At 45.4% G+C, this 16565-nt stretch overlaps 1 protein-coding gene across 1 annotated transcript in view; it reads right to left on the bottom strand.

The window, feature by feature from the left end:
• The window catches only part of LOC134943640 (phospholipase A2-like), a 79628-nt gene extending 63474 nt beyond the window's left edge, over positions 1 to 16154 (bottom strand). Inside the window, exon 1 of the mRNA XM_063932374.1 lies at positions 15865 to 16154. Coding sequence (XP_063788444.1) covers positions 15865 to 15904 — 40 coding nt within the window. The 5' untranslated portion in view covers positions 15905 to 16154. The remainder of the gene's footprint in view (positions 1 to 15864) is intronic.
• Positions 16155 to 16565: the final 411 nt, after the last annotated feature.

The raw sequence follows: 16565 nt of genomic DNA, 5'->3' as shown, positions 1-16565 counted from the left end.
CATCCTAATTGTTACGAGTATACTACTATCTCTTTATCAACCAGTGTACAGTGCGGTAGTTCACGGCTGTGGCTACCTCTGTGTCGGCAGTCGGCAGGCAGTCCGTCCATCCATAATTGTATTATTATTATAATATATACCACCTAACCGTGGTTTTTTTTTCATTCTTTATACCGTCGTCATAGTGTCATACTAGTTGTTACGAGTATACTACTATCTCTTTATCAACCAGTGTACAGTGCGGTAGTTCACGGCTGTGGCTACCTCTGTGTCGGCAGTCGGCAGGCAGTCCGTCCATCCATAATTGTATTATTATTATAATATATACCACCTAACCGTGGTTTTTTTTTCATTCTTTATACCGTCGTCATAGTGTCATACTAGTTGTTACGAGTATACTACTATCTCTTTATCAACCAGTGTACAGTGCGGTAGTTCACGGCTGTGGCTACCTCTGTGTCGGCAGTCGGCAGGCAGTCCGTCCATCCATAATTGTATTATTATTATAATATATACCACCTAACCGTGGTTTTTTTATACCACCTAACCGTGGCAGTCCGTCCATAATTGTATACTAGTATCCAATCCATCCATCTCCATTGTTTACCTGAGGTGCCTTTTAGTTCTGCCTATAAAATATGGAGAACAAAAAAGTTGAGGTTCCAAAATTAGGGAAAGATCAAGATCCACTTCCACCTCGTGCTGAAGCTGCTGCCACTAGTCATGGCCGAGACGATGAAATGCCAGCAACGTCGTCTGCCAAGGCCGATGCCCAATGTCATAGTACAGAGCATGTCAAATCCAAAACACCAAATATCAGAAAAAAAAGGACTCCAAAACCTAAAATAAAATTGTCGGAGGAGAAGCGTAAACTTGCCAATATGCCATTTACCACACGGAGTGGCAAGGAACGGCTGAGGCCCTGGCCTATGTTCATGGCTAGTGGTTCAGCTTCACATGAGGATGGAAGCACTCAGCCTCTCGCTAGAAAACTGAAAAGACTCAAGCTGGCAAAAGCACCGCAAAGAACTGTGCGTTCTTTGAAATCCCAAATCCACAAGGAGAGTCCAATTGTGTCGTTTGCGATGCCTGACCTTCCCAACACTGGACGTGAAGAGCATGCGCCTTCCACTATTTGCATGCCCCCTGCAAGTGCTGGAAGGAGCACCCGCAGTCCAGTTCCTGATAGTCAGATTGAAGATGTCAGTGTTGAAGTACACCAGGATGAGGAGGATATGGGTGTTGCTGGCGCTGGGGAGGAAATTGACCAGGAGGATTCTGATGGTGAGGTGGTTTGTTTAAGTCAGGCACCCGGGGAGACACCTGTTGTCCGTGGGAGGAATATGGCCGTTGACATGCCAGGTGAAAATACCAAAAAAATCAGCTCTTCGGTGTGGAGGTATTTCACCAGAAATGCGGACAACAGGTGTCAAGCCGTGTGTTCCCTTTGTCAAGCTGTAATAAGTAGGGGTAAGGACGTTAACCACCTCGGAACATCCTCCCTTATACGTCACCTGCAGCGCATTCATAATAAGTCAGTGACAAGTTCAAAAACTTTGGGTGACAGCGGAAGCAGTCCACTGACCAGTAAATCCCTTCCTCTTGTAACCAAGCTCACGCAAACCACCCCACCAACTCCCTCAGTGTCAATTTCCTCCTTCCCCAGGAATGCCAATAGTCCTGCAGGCCATGTCACTGGCAAGTCTGACGAGTCCTCTCCTGCCTGGGATTCCTCCGATGCATCCTTGCGTGTAACGCCTACTGCTGCTGGCGCTGCTGTTGTTGCCGCTGGGAGTCGATGGTCATCCCAGAGGGGAAGTCGTAAGCCCACTTGTACTACTTCCAGTAAGCAATTGACTGTTCAACAGTCCTTTGCGAGGAAGATGAAATATCACAGCAGTCATCCTACTGCAAAGCGGATAACTGAGTCCTTGACAACTATGTTGGTGTTAGACGTGCGTCCGGTATCCGCCGTTAGTTCACAGGGAACTAGACAATTTATTGAGGCAGTGTGCCCCCGTTACCAAATACCATCTAGGTTCCACTTCTCTAGGCAGGCGATACCGAGAATGTACACGGACGTCAGAAAAAGACTCACCAGTGTCCTAAAAAATGCAGTTGTACCCAATGTCCACTTAACCACGGACATGTGGACAAGTGGAGCAGGGCAGGGTCAGGACTATATGACTGTGACAGCCCACTGGGTAGATGTATGGACTCCCGCCGCAAGAACAGCAGCGGCGGCACCAGTAGCAGCATCTCGCAAACGCCAACTCTTTCCTAGGCAGGCTACGCTTTGTATCACCGCTTTCCAGAATACGCACACAGCTGAAAACCTCTTACGGCAACTGAGGAAGATCATCGCGGAATGGCTTACCCCAATTGGACTCTCCTGTGGATTTGTGGCATCGGACAACGCCAGCAATATTGTGTGTGCATTAAATATGGGCAAATTCCAGCACGTCCCATGTTTTGCACATACCTTGAATTTGGTGGTGCAGAATTTTTTAAAAAACGACAGGGGCGTGCAAGAGATGCTGTCGGTGGCCAGAAAAATTGCGGGACACTTTCGGCGTACAGGCACCACGTACAGAAGACTGGAGCACCACCAAAAACTACTGAACCTGCCCTGCCATCATCTGAAGCAAGAAGTGGTAACGAGGTGGAATTCAACCCTCTATATGCTTCAGAGGTTGGAGGAGCAGCAAAAGGCCATTCAAGCCTATACAATTGAGCACGATATAGGAGATGGAATGCACCTGTCTCAAGTGCAGTGGAGAATGATTTCAACGTTGTGCAAGGTTCTGATGCCCTTTGAACTTGCCACACGTGAAGTCAGTTCAGACACTGCCAGCCTGAGTCAGGTCATTCCCCTCATCAGGCTTTTGCAGAAGAAGCTGGAGGCATTGAAGAAGGAGCTAACACGGAGCGATTCCGCTAGGCATGTGGGACTTGTGGATGCAGCCCTTAATTCGCTTAACAAGGATTCACGGGTGGTCAATCTGTTGAAATCAGAGCACTACATTTTGGCCACCGTGCTCGATCCTAGATTTAAAGCCTACCTTGGATCTCTCTTTCCGGCAGACACAGGTCTGCTGGGGTTGAAAGACCTGCTGGTGACAAAATTGTCAAGTCAAGCGGAACGCGACCTGTCAACATCTCCTCCTTCACATTCTCCCGCAACTGGGGGTGCGAGGAAAAGGCTCAGAATTCCGAGCCCACCCGCTGGCGGTGATGCAGGGCAGTCTGGAGCGACTGCTGATGCTGACATCTGGTCCGGACTGAAGGACCTGACAACGATTACGGACATGTCGTCTACTGTCACTGCATATGATTCTCTCAACATTGATAGAATGGTGGAGGATTATATGAGTGACCGCATCCAAGTAGGCACGTCACACAGTCCGTACTTATACTGGCAGGAAAAAGAGGCAATTTGGAGGCCCTTGCACAAACTGGCTTTATTCTACCTAAGTTGCCCTCCCACAAGTGTGTACTCCGAAAGAGTGTTTAGTGCCGCCGCTCACCTTGTCAGCAATCGGCGTACGAGGTTACATCCAGAAAATGTGGAGAAGATGATGTTCATTAAAATGAATTATAATCAATTCCTCCGCGGAGACATTGACCAGCAGCAATTGCCTCCACAAAGTACACAGGGAGCTGAGATGGTGGATTCCAGTGGGGACGAATTGATAATCTGTGAGGAGGGGGATGTACACGGTGATATATCGGAGGGTGAAGATGAGGTGGACATCTTGCCTCTGTAGAGCCAGTTTGTGCAAGGAGAGATTAATTGCTTCTTTTTTGGGGGGGGTCCAAACCAACCCGTCATATCAGTCACAGTCGTGTGGCAGACCCTGTCACTGAAATGATGGGTTGGTTAAAGTGTGCATGTCCTGTTTTGTTTATACAACATAAGGGTGGGTGGGAGGGCCCAAGGATAATTCCATCTTGCACCTCTTTTTTCTTTTCTTTTTCTTTGCATCATGTGCTGATTGGGGAGGGTTTTTTGGAAGGGACATCCTGCGTGACACTGCAGTGCCACTCCTAGATGGGCCCGGTGTTTGTGTCGGCCACTAGGGTCGCTAATCTTACTCACACAGCTACCTCATTGCGCCTCTTTTTTTCTTTGCGTCATGTGCTGTTTGGGGAGGGTTTTTTGGAAGGGACATCCTGCGTGACACTGCAGTGCCACTCCTAGATGTGCCCGGTGTTTGTGTCGGCCACTAGGGTCGCTAATCTTACTCACACAGTCAGCTACCTCATTGCGCCTCTTTTTTTCTTTGCGTCATGTGCTGTTTGGGGAGGGTTTTTTGGAAGGGCCATCCTGCGTGACACTGCAGTGCCACTCCTAGATGGGCCCGGTGTTTGTGTCGGCCACTAGGGTCGCTTATCTTACTCACACAGCGACCTCGGTGCAAATTTTAGGACTAAAAATAATATTGTGAGGTGTGATGTGTTCAGAATAGGCTGAAAATGAGTGTAAATTATGTTTTTTGAGGTTAATAATACTTTGGGATCAAAATTACCCCCAAATTCTATGATTTAAGCTGTTTTTTAGGGTTTTTTTAAAAAAACACCCGAATCCAAAACACACCCGAATCCGACAAAAAAAATTCGGTGAGGTTTTGCCAAAACGCGGTCGAACCCAAAACACGGCCGCGGAACCGAACCCAAAACCAAAACACAAAACCCGAAAAATTTCCGGCGCTCATCTCTAGAATAAGCTGAAACAAAATAATATCAGACAGTTGCATTTTCTACCTTTTTCTTATGCCTCAACTATCAGCTGGAGCAAACGCCTTATGGTAACACCATTGCCTTACATTAGAGCAGAGGGTGTTTAAACCTATATAGGCAACAATTCATCTAATTCTCTGCCACTTTCCTGCTCAAACATAGATAGCACATTGATACGCAGTGTAGAGGACCTTCAATAGGGCACCCCTTGGGGGGATTAATAACCAGTCTTATGCTATATTTATGATAGACAGGTTCCCACCCAATATATTAAATTATTGATTATATTTTCACCAAGGCTTCAAGCAGTCTAATTTCTCTTGTGAAGCTGGTAAGCCTGATTTGAAGAATCTCTTAGGTGGGAGCTCTTGGAACTCCAGTCTGTAGCCCTGGGAAATAAGATCTATAACCCAGGGATCCCGGCACGAACCTGACCAGATGTGACTGAAGAATTTTAGTCGGGCTCCCACCTAACAGTCCTCCAGGCATCGCGGTCCACCGTCATGTTGAAGGCTTTAAGGAAGTAGAGCCTGAGCTCTGTTCCTGAGCAGCTGCAGTTGTTGGTTTGCGTGGTTTATTTAATTTTCCCTTAAACTTGGCTGTCCGAAAGCTGAATAAGCTTTCCTGGCTGGTGGAGCTGTGCATGGAAGATACGTATACTTATCCACAGTAGCTTTGGAAATCCATTTGTCATGTTCATCTCCAAATAAGGCCTCTCCTGTGAATGGTAGGCCTTCCACGCATTTCCTGCTTGCTGACACTGCCATAGCGGTGGTGCGTGCATTAAGCAAATCAATCTTTTTTATGGCTTCCACCATAAAGGTAGCAGAGTCCTGTATATGCTGCAGGAGTAAAACAACATCCCCCCTAGACAAGGAATCTACCCCCTCAATTAGGTTACCTGACCATTTAGCAATTCAGCCGTATATTTTAGGGAGGCTGCACCAGGGACAGGTAATACAATTTTTCATGACAGCCTAGAGACTGATGCATCCACTATCGGTGGTTTTTCCCATTTTTTCCTATCCTCCAGAGGAAAAGGAACAGATGAGAGCAACCTTTTAGGGATTTGAAATCTCTTATGAGGATTAACCGACGGATCTTCAAACAGGGTATTCAATTCCTTTGACGCAGGAAAAGTGACTGAGGACTTATTATTTATATTAAAATAAGATTCCACACACTCCTCTGACACCTTATCAGGAATTTGCAGAACATCTCTGTTAGCTTCTATAAGAGCCTCTATTCCCTGTGACAGAGTAGCATCCCCCCCCCCCCCCCCCTCCAAATCCACCTCACTGTCCTCCATGTCTGACCCGTCAGCATCAGAGTCAGACTGCAGGATATGGGCCAGAGATCGTTTTTGCGTGCAAATGGGAGGGGATTGAGATGCTGGTTTGGGGACTGAGTCTCTATTCATAAACTCATCCACAGTCTGTCTTAAGTATTGCGTCTCTTTCTCATTGCGGGATAGTTTTGTGGAAATATTTGAGATCATTCCCTTAATGGAATTTTCCCACTCTGGTTCAGCCCCACTATTCTGGGAAGGTGCCCTGCCCTTAGTACCCAGTAGTGAGCTCCCTGGTGAAGAGGAACACTCCGCTGTACAAGAAACACACTCTTTGCCTGACATAATGTAAATGTGACTGCACACACACGCACACACACACACACACACACACACACACACACACACACACACACAAGAAAAGGTTAAGCACAATTAACCCACAAAGAGCCCTTCAGAGAGACACAGATATTTGGAGCCAGCCCCAACCGCGCCCTTATCGCTAATGCCAAGCAGGGGTGTATCTTCCTATTGGCCAGGATGGCACTTGCCGGGGGCGCCGGCAAAGAGGGGGGCGCCGCCCGGCAGTGCCACCCACGCCAGGGGGTAGAATGACGTAGTAGTTCTCACCGAGTACATCCCTTGAAGTGCTCATCCACTGCCGGACTCTCAGAAGCATATTGCACTCTGACACTCTCTGTGACTACGGTCACAATGATAGTGAATATAGCCGGGAAGCGGGGCACTTCCAGGTATGGGGAGGGGCGAGGCACTTCCTCTTCCTCATCCGCTCCCCTTCTCATTGGTCCGCGCGGCCTGTCACCAAATAGCAGCCACTACAATCAGCACCAGTCAGCAGTGCAGTCTGAGCATACCTGTACATTTTCTGCGGTACCGTAGCTGCACTGCATGGTCTATCCTGGCACTCTGGATAACAGGTTACAAAGAGCTCTGTATGGAGAGGTATCTAGACCAGTGACTGCCTGTCCAGCTGTGTTGAGACTACAAGTCCCAGCACACCTCATCAGCTGGATGTACTGGGACATGTAGTGCCATCACACCTAGAGAGGGGTTTTTAACTGTATGTGTGCATATATCCCCACGGTGTCCCTGCCTGCACCCTCCTTGTAATTCCCCCTCAGTGTCCCTGCCCGCACCATCACTGTAACTGCCCCCTCAGTGACCCTGCCCATACACTCCTGTAATTCCCTCTCAGTGTCCCTGCCCGCACCCTTCCCATAATTACCCCTCAGTATTCCTTCCCGTACACTCCCCGTAATTCATTCTCAGTGCGCCCTACCCGAACCCTAACCGTAATTCCCCCTCAGTGTCCCTGCCTGCATACTTCTCGGAATTCCCCCGAGTCTCCCTGCCTGCACCCTCCTCGTAATTCCATCTCAGTGTCCCTGCCTGCACCCTCCTCGTAATTCCTCCTCAATGTCCCCGTCTGCACCCTCCCTGTAATTCTCCCTCAGTGTTCCTAACCTCAGTCTCCCTGTGACTCCCCCCTCAGTGTCCCTGCCCGCACATTATTGTAATTCCCTCTCAGTGTTCCTTCCCGCACCCTCCCTGTAATTGCCCCTCAGTGTCCTTGACCTCAGCCTCCCTGAAGCCCCTCCCTCTCATTTTCCATACCCGGACCCTCCCTGTAATTCCCTCTTAGTTTCCCTGACCTCAGCCTCCCTGTGACTACCCCTCAGTGTCCCTGCCCACGCCCTCCTGTAATTCCACCTCAGTGTCCCTGCCAGTACCTTCCCCGTAAATCCCCCTCAGTGTCCCTGCCCGCACACTCCTGTAATTCCCCCTCAGTGTCCCTGCCCACACCCTCCCTGTAATTGCCCCTCAGTGTCCCTGACCTCAGCCTCCCTGTAAGCACTCCACCTCATTGTCACTATCCGCACCCTTCCTGTATTTCTCCCTCAGTGACCCTGACCTCAGCCTATCTGTAATTCCCCCTTCTGTGTCCCTGGGTGGGGAAGGCGGGGGGGTGCCAGTTCCTTACTTTGCCAGGGGCGCTCAGACCCCTAGATACACCCCTGATGCCAAGCTTAGCTGGGTCGCAGCCTAATTATAGACTATATGGAAACGGGGCCTGGACTGCACACCCTAGCTTATTATAATGGGATGTGCTACCTTGCTGGGACTAAGTACTGCAATACTACAACATAGGAACAAAGGGTGCAGGTGCACCATACACCATTAAAATTATTATAACCATAATATAATATTTGAGGTTCTTGGCATATATTGGCCAGTATATGAGCCTGCCCACCTGCTTCACGGTGACCTCATCGGACAGGTCCCTAACACTATAGGGGTTCACCTCCGGGACGCAGAGCACCCCCATATATATGCCAAGAACCTCAAATATTATATTATCACAGACTAATTACCCTGATCGGGGACCTAGTACATTAATAATCGCTCCCCCCCTGCTATGATCCCCTGGTACCGCTGAGGTAATCTGGAGTTTTTCCGGAGGAGCTGCGCGTCCCTCTCAGTCAGCATCTGTGTCCACTGCAGAGGTAAAATGGCGCTGGTGAGCTGCTGGCTCCGCTCATAGTGAAGGCCCCGCCCCTTCAATTGCGCGCAGTCTTCCTACTTTTTTTATACTGGCTGAGGTAATCTGGTGCTTAAAATGGAGAGAAAACCGTTTTAAGGCTGTTTTTGTACAGTCGAAAAAAAGGTTTTTAGGCGCTGAACAGGGTCGTGCAAATATAGCACTGATAATGGCAGCCACTTGGTAAGGAGGTAGCCGGCCTCCTGAGAGTAAAACAACTAAAACAAAATCACCAAGTAGGCGCACAATACCAATGATGTTGATAAAAACACAATTTATTAACATAAAACCAATGACAAACTGATTAAAAAACACAACACTACACAGAGCATATAACTGAGGTATTATACCTTATAATTCACACATAAAGTGTATTAATAAGTGAAAGGGACACTGAAATGCAGGAGAACCCGTCTCTGTAAGATAGGGTTAATCTCTCACATTAATTCCATATCAGACAGTTTAAATGAAAAGGAAGTCCTGTAAACTGAAGTAATAAACGTTTGTGACCATAAAGATATCCGGATTTAAATAATGTTTCCTTGGAGCAAAATAAACCAACCGATTAATGTTACTCACTGAGACGTAATGATCTCTTGCTGCACGGGATAAATGGTTAAAGAACCGCTTGTTATCACCCTGTGCATGGGTGAGACATCCGTCAGCGGTATATTCAGATGAAAGCCATTTCTTTCTGTGCAGCACCAGTTGCCTGTATCAGACCACCATACAGATCCTCCAGCTTGCTGAGCGACGCCCGGCCGGGCAGGAGGTAACAATGTTCCAAATGCAAGGAGAGTTAAAGTGGAATGATTGAATCACAGGCTGGGTCATTCACTGGTGACTTGTAACGGACGGCTGAAAGTGATGGATGTCGTGCTCCGTAGGACACTTAATGGTCAAGTGTGGCCCTTTCTTCTGTACCCTCAACGTGTTTCTCCGCACCTCAGGCGGCTTCTTCAACTGGTGCTGCACAGAAAGAAATGGCTTTCATCTGAATATACCGCTGACGGATGTCTCACCCATGCACAGGGTGATAACAAGCGGTTCTTTAACCATTTATCCCGTGCAGCAAGAGATCATTACGTCTCAGTGAGTAACATTAATCGGTTGGTTTATTTTGCTCCAAGGAAACATTATTTAAATCCGGATATCTTTATGGTCACAAACGTTTATTACTTCAGTTTACAGGACTTCCTTTTCATTTAAACTGTCTGATATGGAATTAATGTGAGAGATTAACCCTATCTTACAGAGACGGGTTCTCCTGCATTTCAGTGTCCCTTTCACTTATTAATACACTTTATGTGTGAATTATAAGGTATAATACCTCAGTTATATGCTCTGTGTAGTGTTGTGTTTTTTAATCAGTTTGTCATTGGTTTTATGTTAATAAATTGTGTTTTTATCAACATCATTGGTATTGTGCGCCTACTTGGTGATTTTGTTTTAGTTGTTTTTGTACAGTGTACTGAGACACAGCTGTGTACTGTGTCTGGAGATGCATTCCGCTCCATTTAGAAGCCGTGCGTCTCCGTACCCTCATGCCGCCATAATGGCCAGCGACCCGCTAGCCGGGATGCCGGCTTAGTACTTACCACTCTTCATTCTTCTGGCTCTGTTAGGGGTGGCGGCGTTCTGCGGGAATGTACGCTCACCGTGGTGGGGCTTGCAAATAGTTCCGTCAGGAGCTCAGTGTCCTGTCAGCGGGGAACGGGACCATTAATCCTTCAAGAGATTGGGCCATTCCCTCCCTTAAGTTCCACGAAGCAGGCAGGCTGGTGCCAACCGTCCCTGCCTGAAAATAACAAATATCTAAAATAAATGCAGAAAACTCTTCAGGAGCTTCCATAAGCGTGACCGACTCCTCCGGGCACATTTTCTAAACTGAGTCTGGTAGGAGGGGTATAGAGGGAGGAGCCAGCCCACACTATCAAATTCTTAAAGTGCCCATGGCTTCTAGTGGACCCGTCTATACCCCATGGTACTAAATGGAACCCCAGTATCCTCTAGGATGTAAGAGAAAATACTTTTATATGGAGGATTAATGTGCAAGTTCTATCAGTAATAAAGTTCTTGGGAAAACAAGCTAACAAGGGCAATACCAAATGTGCATAATCATTTTTAAATATATATGAGGGTCTATGTATTAAGCCTTGAAGAGAGATAAAGTGGACGAATGAGTCCTGTCAACGCTAATATTGGGGCAGCGACAGTTGGGGGGGGGGGGGCGACACCCATGCTGCATCTGCAGCATGGCTGTCGTTAATGAGGATCTCCCTCGTCTGTACATGTTCAGACTAGGGAGGGGGTTGTTAACGATGCTCAGGGGTGTACACACTGGATGAGATTGTAAAAGATCTCGCTCAGATTGGTTCTTCTGAGATAGATCTTTTACTTTCCCGTCTAGTGTGTATGAGGCTTTAGTAAATAGACCCCAAAATGTCCTATAAAGTCTGACAGGCAGCCAGAAGTCCTACATCCCCCTTTCCTTCCTCTTCTCTTAAATTCCTCCTCCTCTTGTGCTGAAGATAATGATGAAGTCCATGGTCTGACAAGTGTGGGGGGGGCTGGTCCAGTCCACCCTTCCCATACTCCACAGCACCCTCGCCCACTGACGCGGGTCCTAGAGTTGCCACACGTGGTAGGTATGTCATCACTGGGTGACATGGCAGATCAATGAAGTGTCGTCACATCACCCATCCCATGAGGCCATGTGGCAGGGTATTTAAACCGTCACGCATGCTCCGCAGCAGGGTGTTCCAGGAAAAGAGAAGGCGGAGAAGGGCTGCTGCAGCTGGAGGAAGTGTCGGGAGAGCTGGACCTGAGTAGAGTCATGGGCATCCCATCACTAGAGTGGTCGGCTGACCAGATAAGCCTTCAGTGAGTTTATGAAAAAATTCTCAGCAACACTATGTCCTTGGACTGCAGCATGGTCCATGCCCAGGAACACCACTCCACCAACGCAACAAAATACTATGGGGCTAATTCAGCAAACCCACAGAAGTGCGGAAAACGCTATTTGCAGATATCTGCACTTCTGCGCATTGAGTACTTCCTGCTTCCACTTTTTGAGTATTGCTTGCACTATGGTGACCCTGCACCCAGGACTGTGATAATTATTACATTCAATCCATATGTAATCCATAATGCAGGCATTTAACCACAAAAATATTAATTTCATTCCTTTATTTATAATAAAGGTTATTTTGTCAGCAACTATTTTTTTCCCCAGTGTACCCTTCCACTCTTGACCCTTAATCATAATCTTTTTTTCTTTAAATATATTATCTAATTAATTATCTAATTAATTATCTAAGGCTAGCGCCATACATAGCGTTTTTCGCCAGACCCGTTATGCAGGACATGGGTCCGGCAACAACGCTACTGTATGTGGGTTCACACACCGCTTTTTCGCCAGATGCCGCAGAACGGCATCCAACCAGATTTCAAGGAGAACACAATGCGGCACTGCCACACTGTGTGAACACATACATTCAAATGTATGCGTTCTTCTTGAAATCTGGTCGCCCTTTTATCCGACTCAACCGCAGCATGCTATGTGGGCGGCCGCATATGTGTGGACAGCGCATAGGAGCCCATATGCAGGCTCCTTCCTGCGGGACCAGCTATACCGCTATGTGTGGCCCTAGCCTAAACATTTGGATATAAACATGATTTTCAAAGTAACGGGGTTCGGTATAAAATACCGACGGTCAGGATGCCAGTGGTCACATGACGAACAACGACATACCAACAATGAGGATCCCACCACCAGACAGAGGTAGGTTTTTTACCTCTTTCCTGTCCCCTACCTTAACCCTTGGGAGGGGGGTTGCTAGGACTAACCAATGGGAGGTGGCGGCTAGGACTAACCCTCAGAATGTGGCGACTACGGCTAACCACCCCCGTCTATCCTTAACCCCCCTAGTGCCCAAATCATCCCCCTTCCCCCGAGCCCTAACCCCAATACTCACCTTCAACCTTCCGGTGGTCGGCATTCTGGCGTCAGTTACATAACCGCCGGCATCCAGACCTCCGAGATGCTGAATGCATCCCGTTATGTCATTATTTTAACAACATTGAAGCCAACTTTAAAAAAAAAAAAAAAAAGATTTGGGGGGTTCTTTAGAGTCAGTGTGAGCACCCCAAGTAATTTTTCCAAGAATAGTTTTATTACTGTCCAAGTTGTGAATAAAAGCAAATATTGAGGTATTTTCTTAGTCTATAAAAGCCGTTGCATTCTAGTGGATGAAGTTACATTAATTACGTACCCCTTTGGTACAGTCCCAGCAGACAATCATATGGATCGAAGTTCAGCAATTTAACACCAGTAAATGTCGTCACTGATGTACTCAACCAGTTAAGTCAGATGTGTGTATTAAACTCATGAAAGAATTGTCCACAGCTTCTGTGCAATCAGGAGGCACATTAACAAATTATTTAGAAGAGTTTCAGTCTCCTGTTAAGCTTCACTGACAGCACTAGCTGAGGACTACAGGGGTACATTGGGTGTTAGACCATGGTTTTGTCCGAAGACTGACAACCACTTTATGGTTTATGTGTGTATTTATTTATGCTTTTAAGTTTGATGTATTTATCTTTGTAAATTATTAGTGATACTTCTGTGGGTCGATTTAAATTACACGCGAGGAGGCCATTGTAACGACATAGAAATTCTGCTAATGACACCGCAACTCACTCCCCTTTCTCCGGACTCGTGGAACTTTCTATGCAGCCTATGGGGCTACGAACAAATAATCTGCAAGCCAGGAGCTATCATAAGTGCAGCATATAGCCGAACTTACTTGTGGCCGTGACTAGTTTGTGGTTAATTAAATTTACCCCATAGGCTCTAATGTTAGTATATGCTTCTAACAATTGTTTCAATGGCATTGATTTAAATTCTGTTGCAGCAATAAATTGCACACCAATGACATATGGACACAGGTACAAAAAGGACAGGAAAAGCCAGTGCAGATTCTGGGCAGGTACAGGTTGAGTATCCCATATCCAAATATTCCGAAATACGGAATATTCCAAAATACGGAATTTTTTGAGTGAGACTGAGATAGTGAAACCCTTGTTTTCTGATGGCTCAATGTACACAAACTTTGTTTAATGCACAAAGTTATTAAAAATATTGGCTAAAATTACCTACAGGCTGTGTGTATAAAGTGTACATGAAATATAAATGCATTCTATGCTTATACTTGGGTACCATTGCAATGATATCTCATTATGGTATGCAATTATTCCAAAATACGGAAACATCCGATATCCAAAATACTTCTGGTCCCAAGCATTTTGGATAAGGGATACTCAACCTGTATTAAGCCACACAGAATCTGCATTGACTTTTTCTGTACTTTTTGCTTGGCTATCTGCAGATATGCGTATGCACCGCCCAGGACCCAGGTACATTCATTCTGAATTTTAGCTTTATTCCTTAGTTTAGCTTATATTGGTCAGTGCATCATTGAGGGGGACTCGTCTTTTGTGTATTGCTTTTTTTTTGTGTTAGTTTGCACTGTTGGCGTGTTGTTTTTTGTGTGCAGATTTGCGTTTACTTTGCAAATGTTTGCAAATTTGCTTTTGCAAATACATTTGCATTCAACCTTGAATTAGGCCCCTAGTATCCATGGGTATCCGTTCACATGGTCGACCATGTTATGGTCGACAGTCATTAGGTCGACCACTATTGGTCGACATTGACATGGTCGACATGGACACATGGTCGACACATGGAAATGTTCGACACGTGAAAGGTCGACACATGAAAAGGTCGACATGAGTTTTTTAACTTTTTTTTCTTTTGGGGAACTTTTCCATACTTTACGATCCACGTGGACTACGATTGGAACGGTAAAGTGTGCCGAGCGAAGCGGTAGCGGAGCGAAGGCACCATGCCCGAAGCATGGCGAGCAAAGCGAGCCATGCGAGGGGACGCGGTGCACTAATTGGGGTTCCCAGTTACTTTACGCAAAAAACGACACCAAAAAAAGTTAAAAAACTCATGTCGACCTTTTCATATGTCGACCTTTCATGTGTCGACCATTTTCATGTGTCGACCATGTGTCCATGTCGACCATGTCAATGTCGACCAATAGTGGTCGACCTAATGACTGTCGACCATAACATGGTCGACCATTCATACCGGAACCGTATCCATGCCCACTTTTGGGTTCATTCTTATTCTATTTGGACTTAATCTATTATTGCGCTGTGTAACTGCACTGTTCATTTTTTTTATTATTTTGAAAAATGTTACCCCCAACCATTTCTAAGGTGCCCCAAGACAGCTGAGCGAGGACGTTATGTTTTGCAATCCAACTATTTAGGAGAACGTGAATAGAGAATTGACTTTTGGACAAGGATCAACATAAAACAAATTTGACTATAAAAAGTAATGAACAGTACAGAACTATACAACACATTGTGCCAAGTCCACACAAAAACTGATGCTAAAAATGAGAGATTTATAGACAAATTTCACAAACAATGCAGATTACTTTGTGAATATGAAATAATAATTCCAGATTAAAAGTAAAATATTCTAGCATTAACTATATAAAGTAGTATATTAAAGCCTGATCTATTTACTGCCATAATCACAGTTTGTAAAGTTAGACCTGGAGGTAAACTGAGTTGATCTCTGAGTTTTAGTATAATTTGTGCAATTTTTGTTGTAGTGATGTTATTAACAAGAGTGAGACAAATATAACACACATATAAAATAGATTACGTTGGCATTAACATGAAATGCTTTTGAACAGGTAACTAGTGTCTGTCTATTGAATAAGTATACTCACTGGGGTATATTCAATTGTTTGAAAAGTCAGTTTGGTGTCTGTTTTTTCCTATCTAATAGACAGGAAAAAAACAGACACCCAACCAACATTTCAAACATTTGAATTCCCCCCATGTGTCTGTCTATTGAATAAGTATACCCCATGTGTCTGTCTATTGAAAAAGTATACCCCATGAAAGGTATACCCCTATAAATATGTTCTAGGTAATATGAACATTGTGTATGGAATGCACCCCTTAAATATTAGTATTGTAAATCCCAATAAATAGAGAGATAGATAGATAGATAGATAGATAGATAGATAGATATGAAATCTTATTCTGAAAGGTCATCCCCATAAAGTTTAAGTTTACATAAACATAAACAAAACAGACATAATTTGTCACAACATTTATAACCATTAAAGCAATACATTTGACAACATCTGTCTAAATGTAATGCACACTACAGTACAATATGACTTACTGTTATAAAGGAGGAACAGCAGCAATATCTTGGCTTCCATGGATGAGTCTGGAGAGGATCACCAGCGTGATGGATGTCTTCTCTCTGATGTCCTTCTATTCATATGTAGTCCATGTCATTGAGTTCACTTTTAAACAACAGTTCTGCAACCTCATAATATAAGTGTAATAAGTGTTTGCTTCCTTGACTGCTGTGTTACATTTATCCTCTAGTCACAGGCAGCCTCAGTCTCTTCCTGTGTGTACCCGGACTGCTGGCATTCCTGGCAGGTGGCCCAGGAATCTTATGAGTTTAGGCTCTAGCAGGGGCTGCTGAATGTTCCTTTTGTATCCTGCACATTATATTTTAAGAGAATGTTTGAAAAAGTTTAATCATCACATTAATTGTAATGTATATAACATAGCGAAAGGGTTAAGGATCGTACCATTTTATCAGGTCTGTGTATAAAATTGAACCACATTTCTATTCTGTTTGCTGAGGTTCCCTAGATGTCACAATACAACGATGTGTTCTACAGGGAACTTCCAATGATTTCGCAATGCTATAATAATGACTATACCCTATGAGAAGCACTCCTCTCCTACCTTCTCTGCCTCACACTCCTTCTCTCCCGTTCCCTCACTGTCTCCATTTTGTAATTTTCCATTAAGCAAAATACTGGATTATCCTACAACATTCAGTATTCATTATACATTAATGGA

This window comes from Pseudophryne corroboree, chromosome 7, assembly GCF_028390025.1.
Source record: "Pseudophryne corroboree isolate aPseCor3 chromosome 7, aPseCor3.hap2, whole genome shotgun sequence".
Classification (NCBI taxonomy): Eukaryota; Metazoa; Chordata; class Amphibia; order Anura; family Myobatrachidae; genus Pseudophryne; species Pseudophryne corroboree.
The sequence above is the reverse complement of the archived record's forward strand: the minus strand, read 5'-3'. Positions and strand labels throughout refer to the sequence as shown.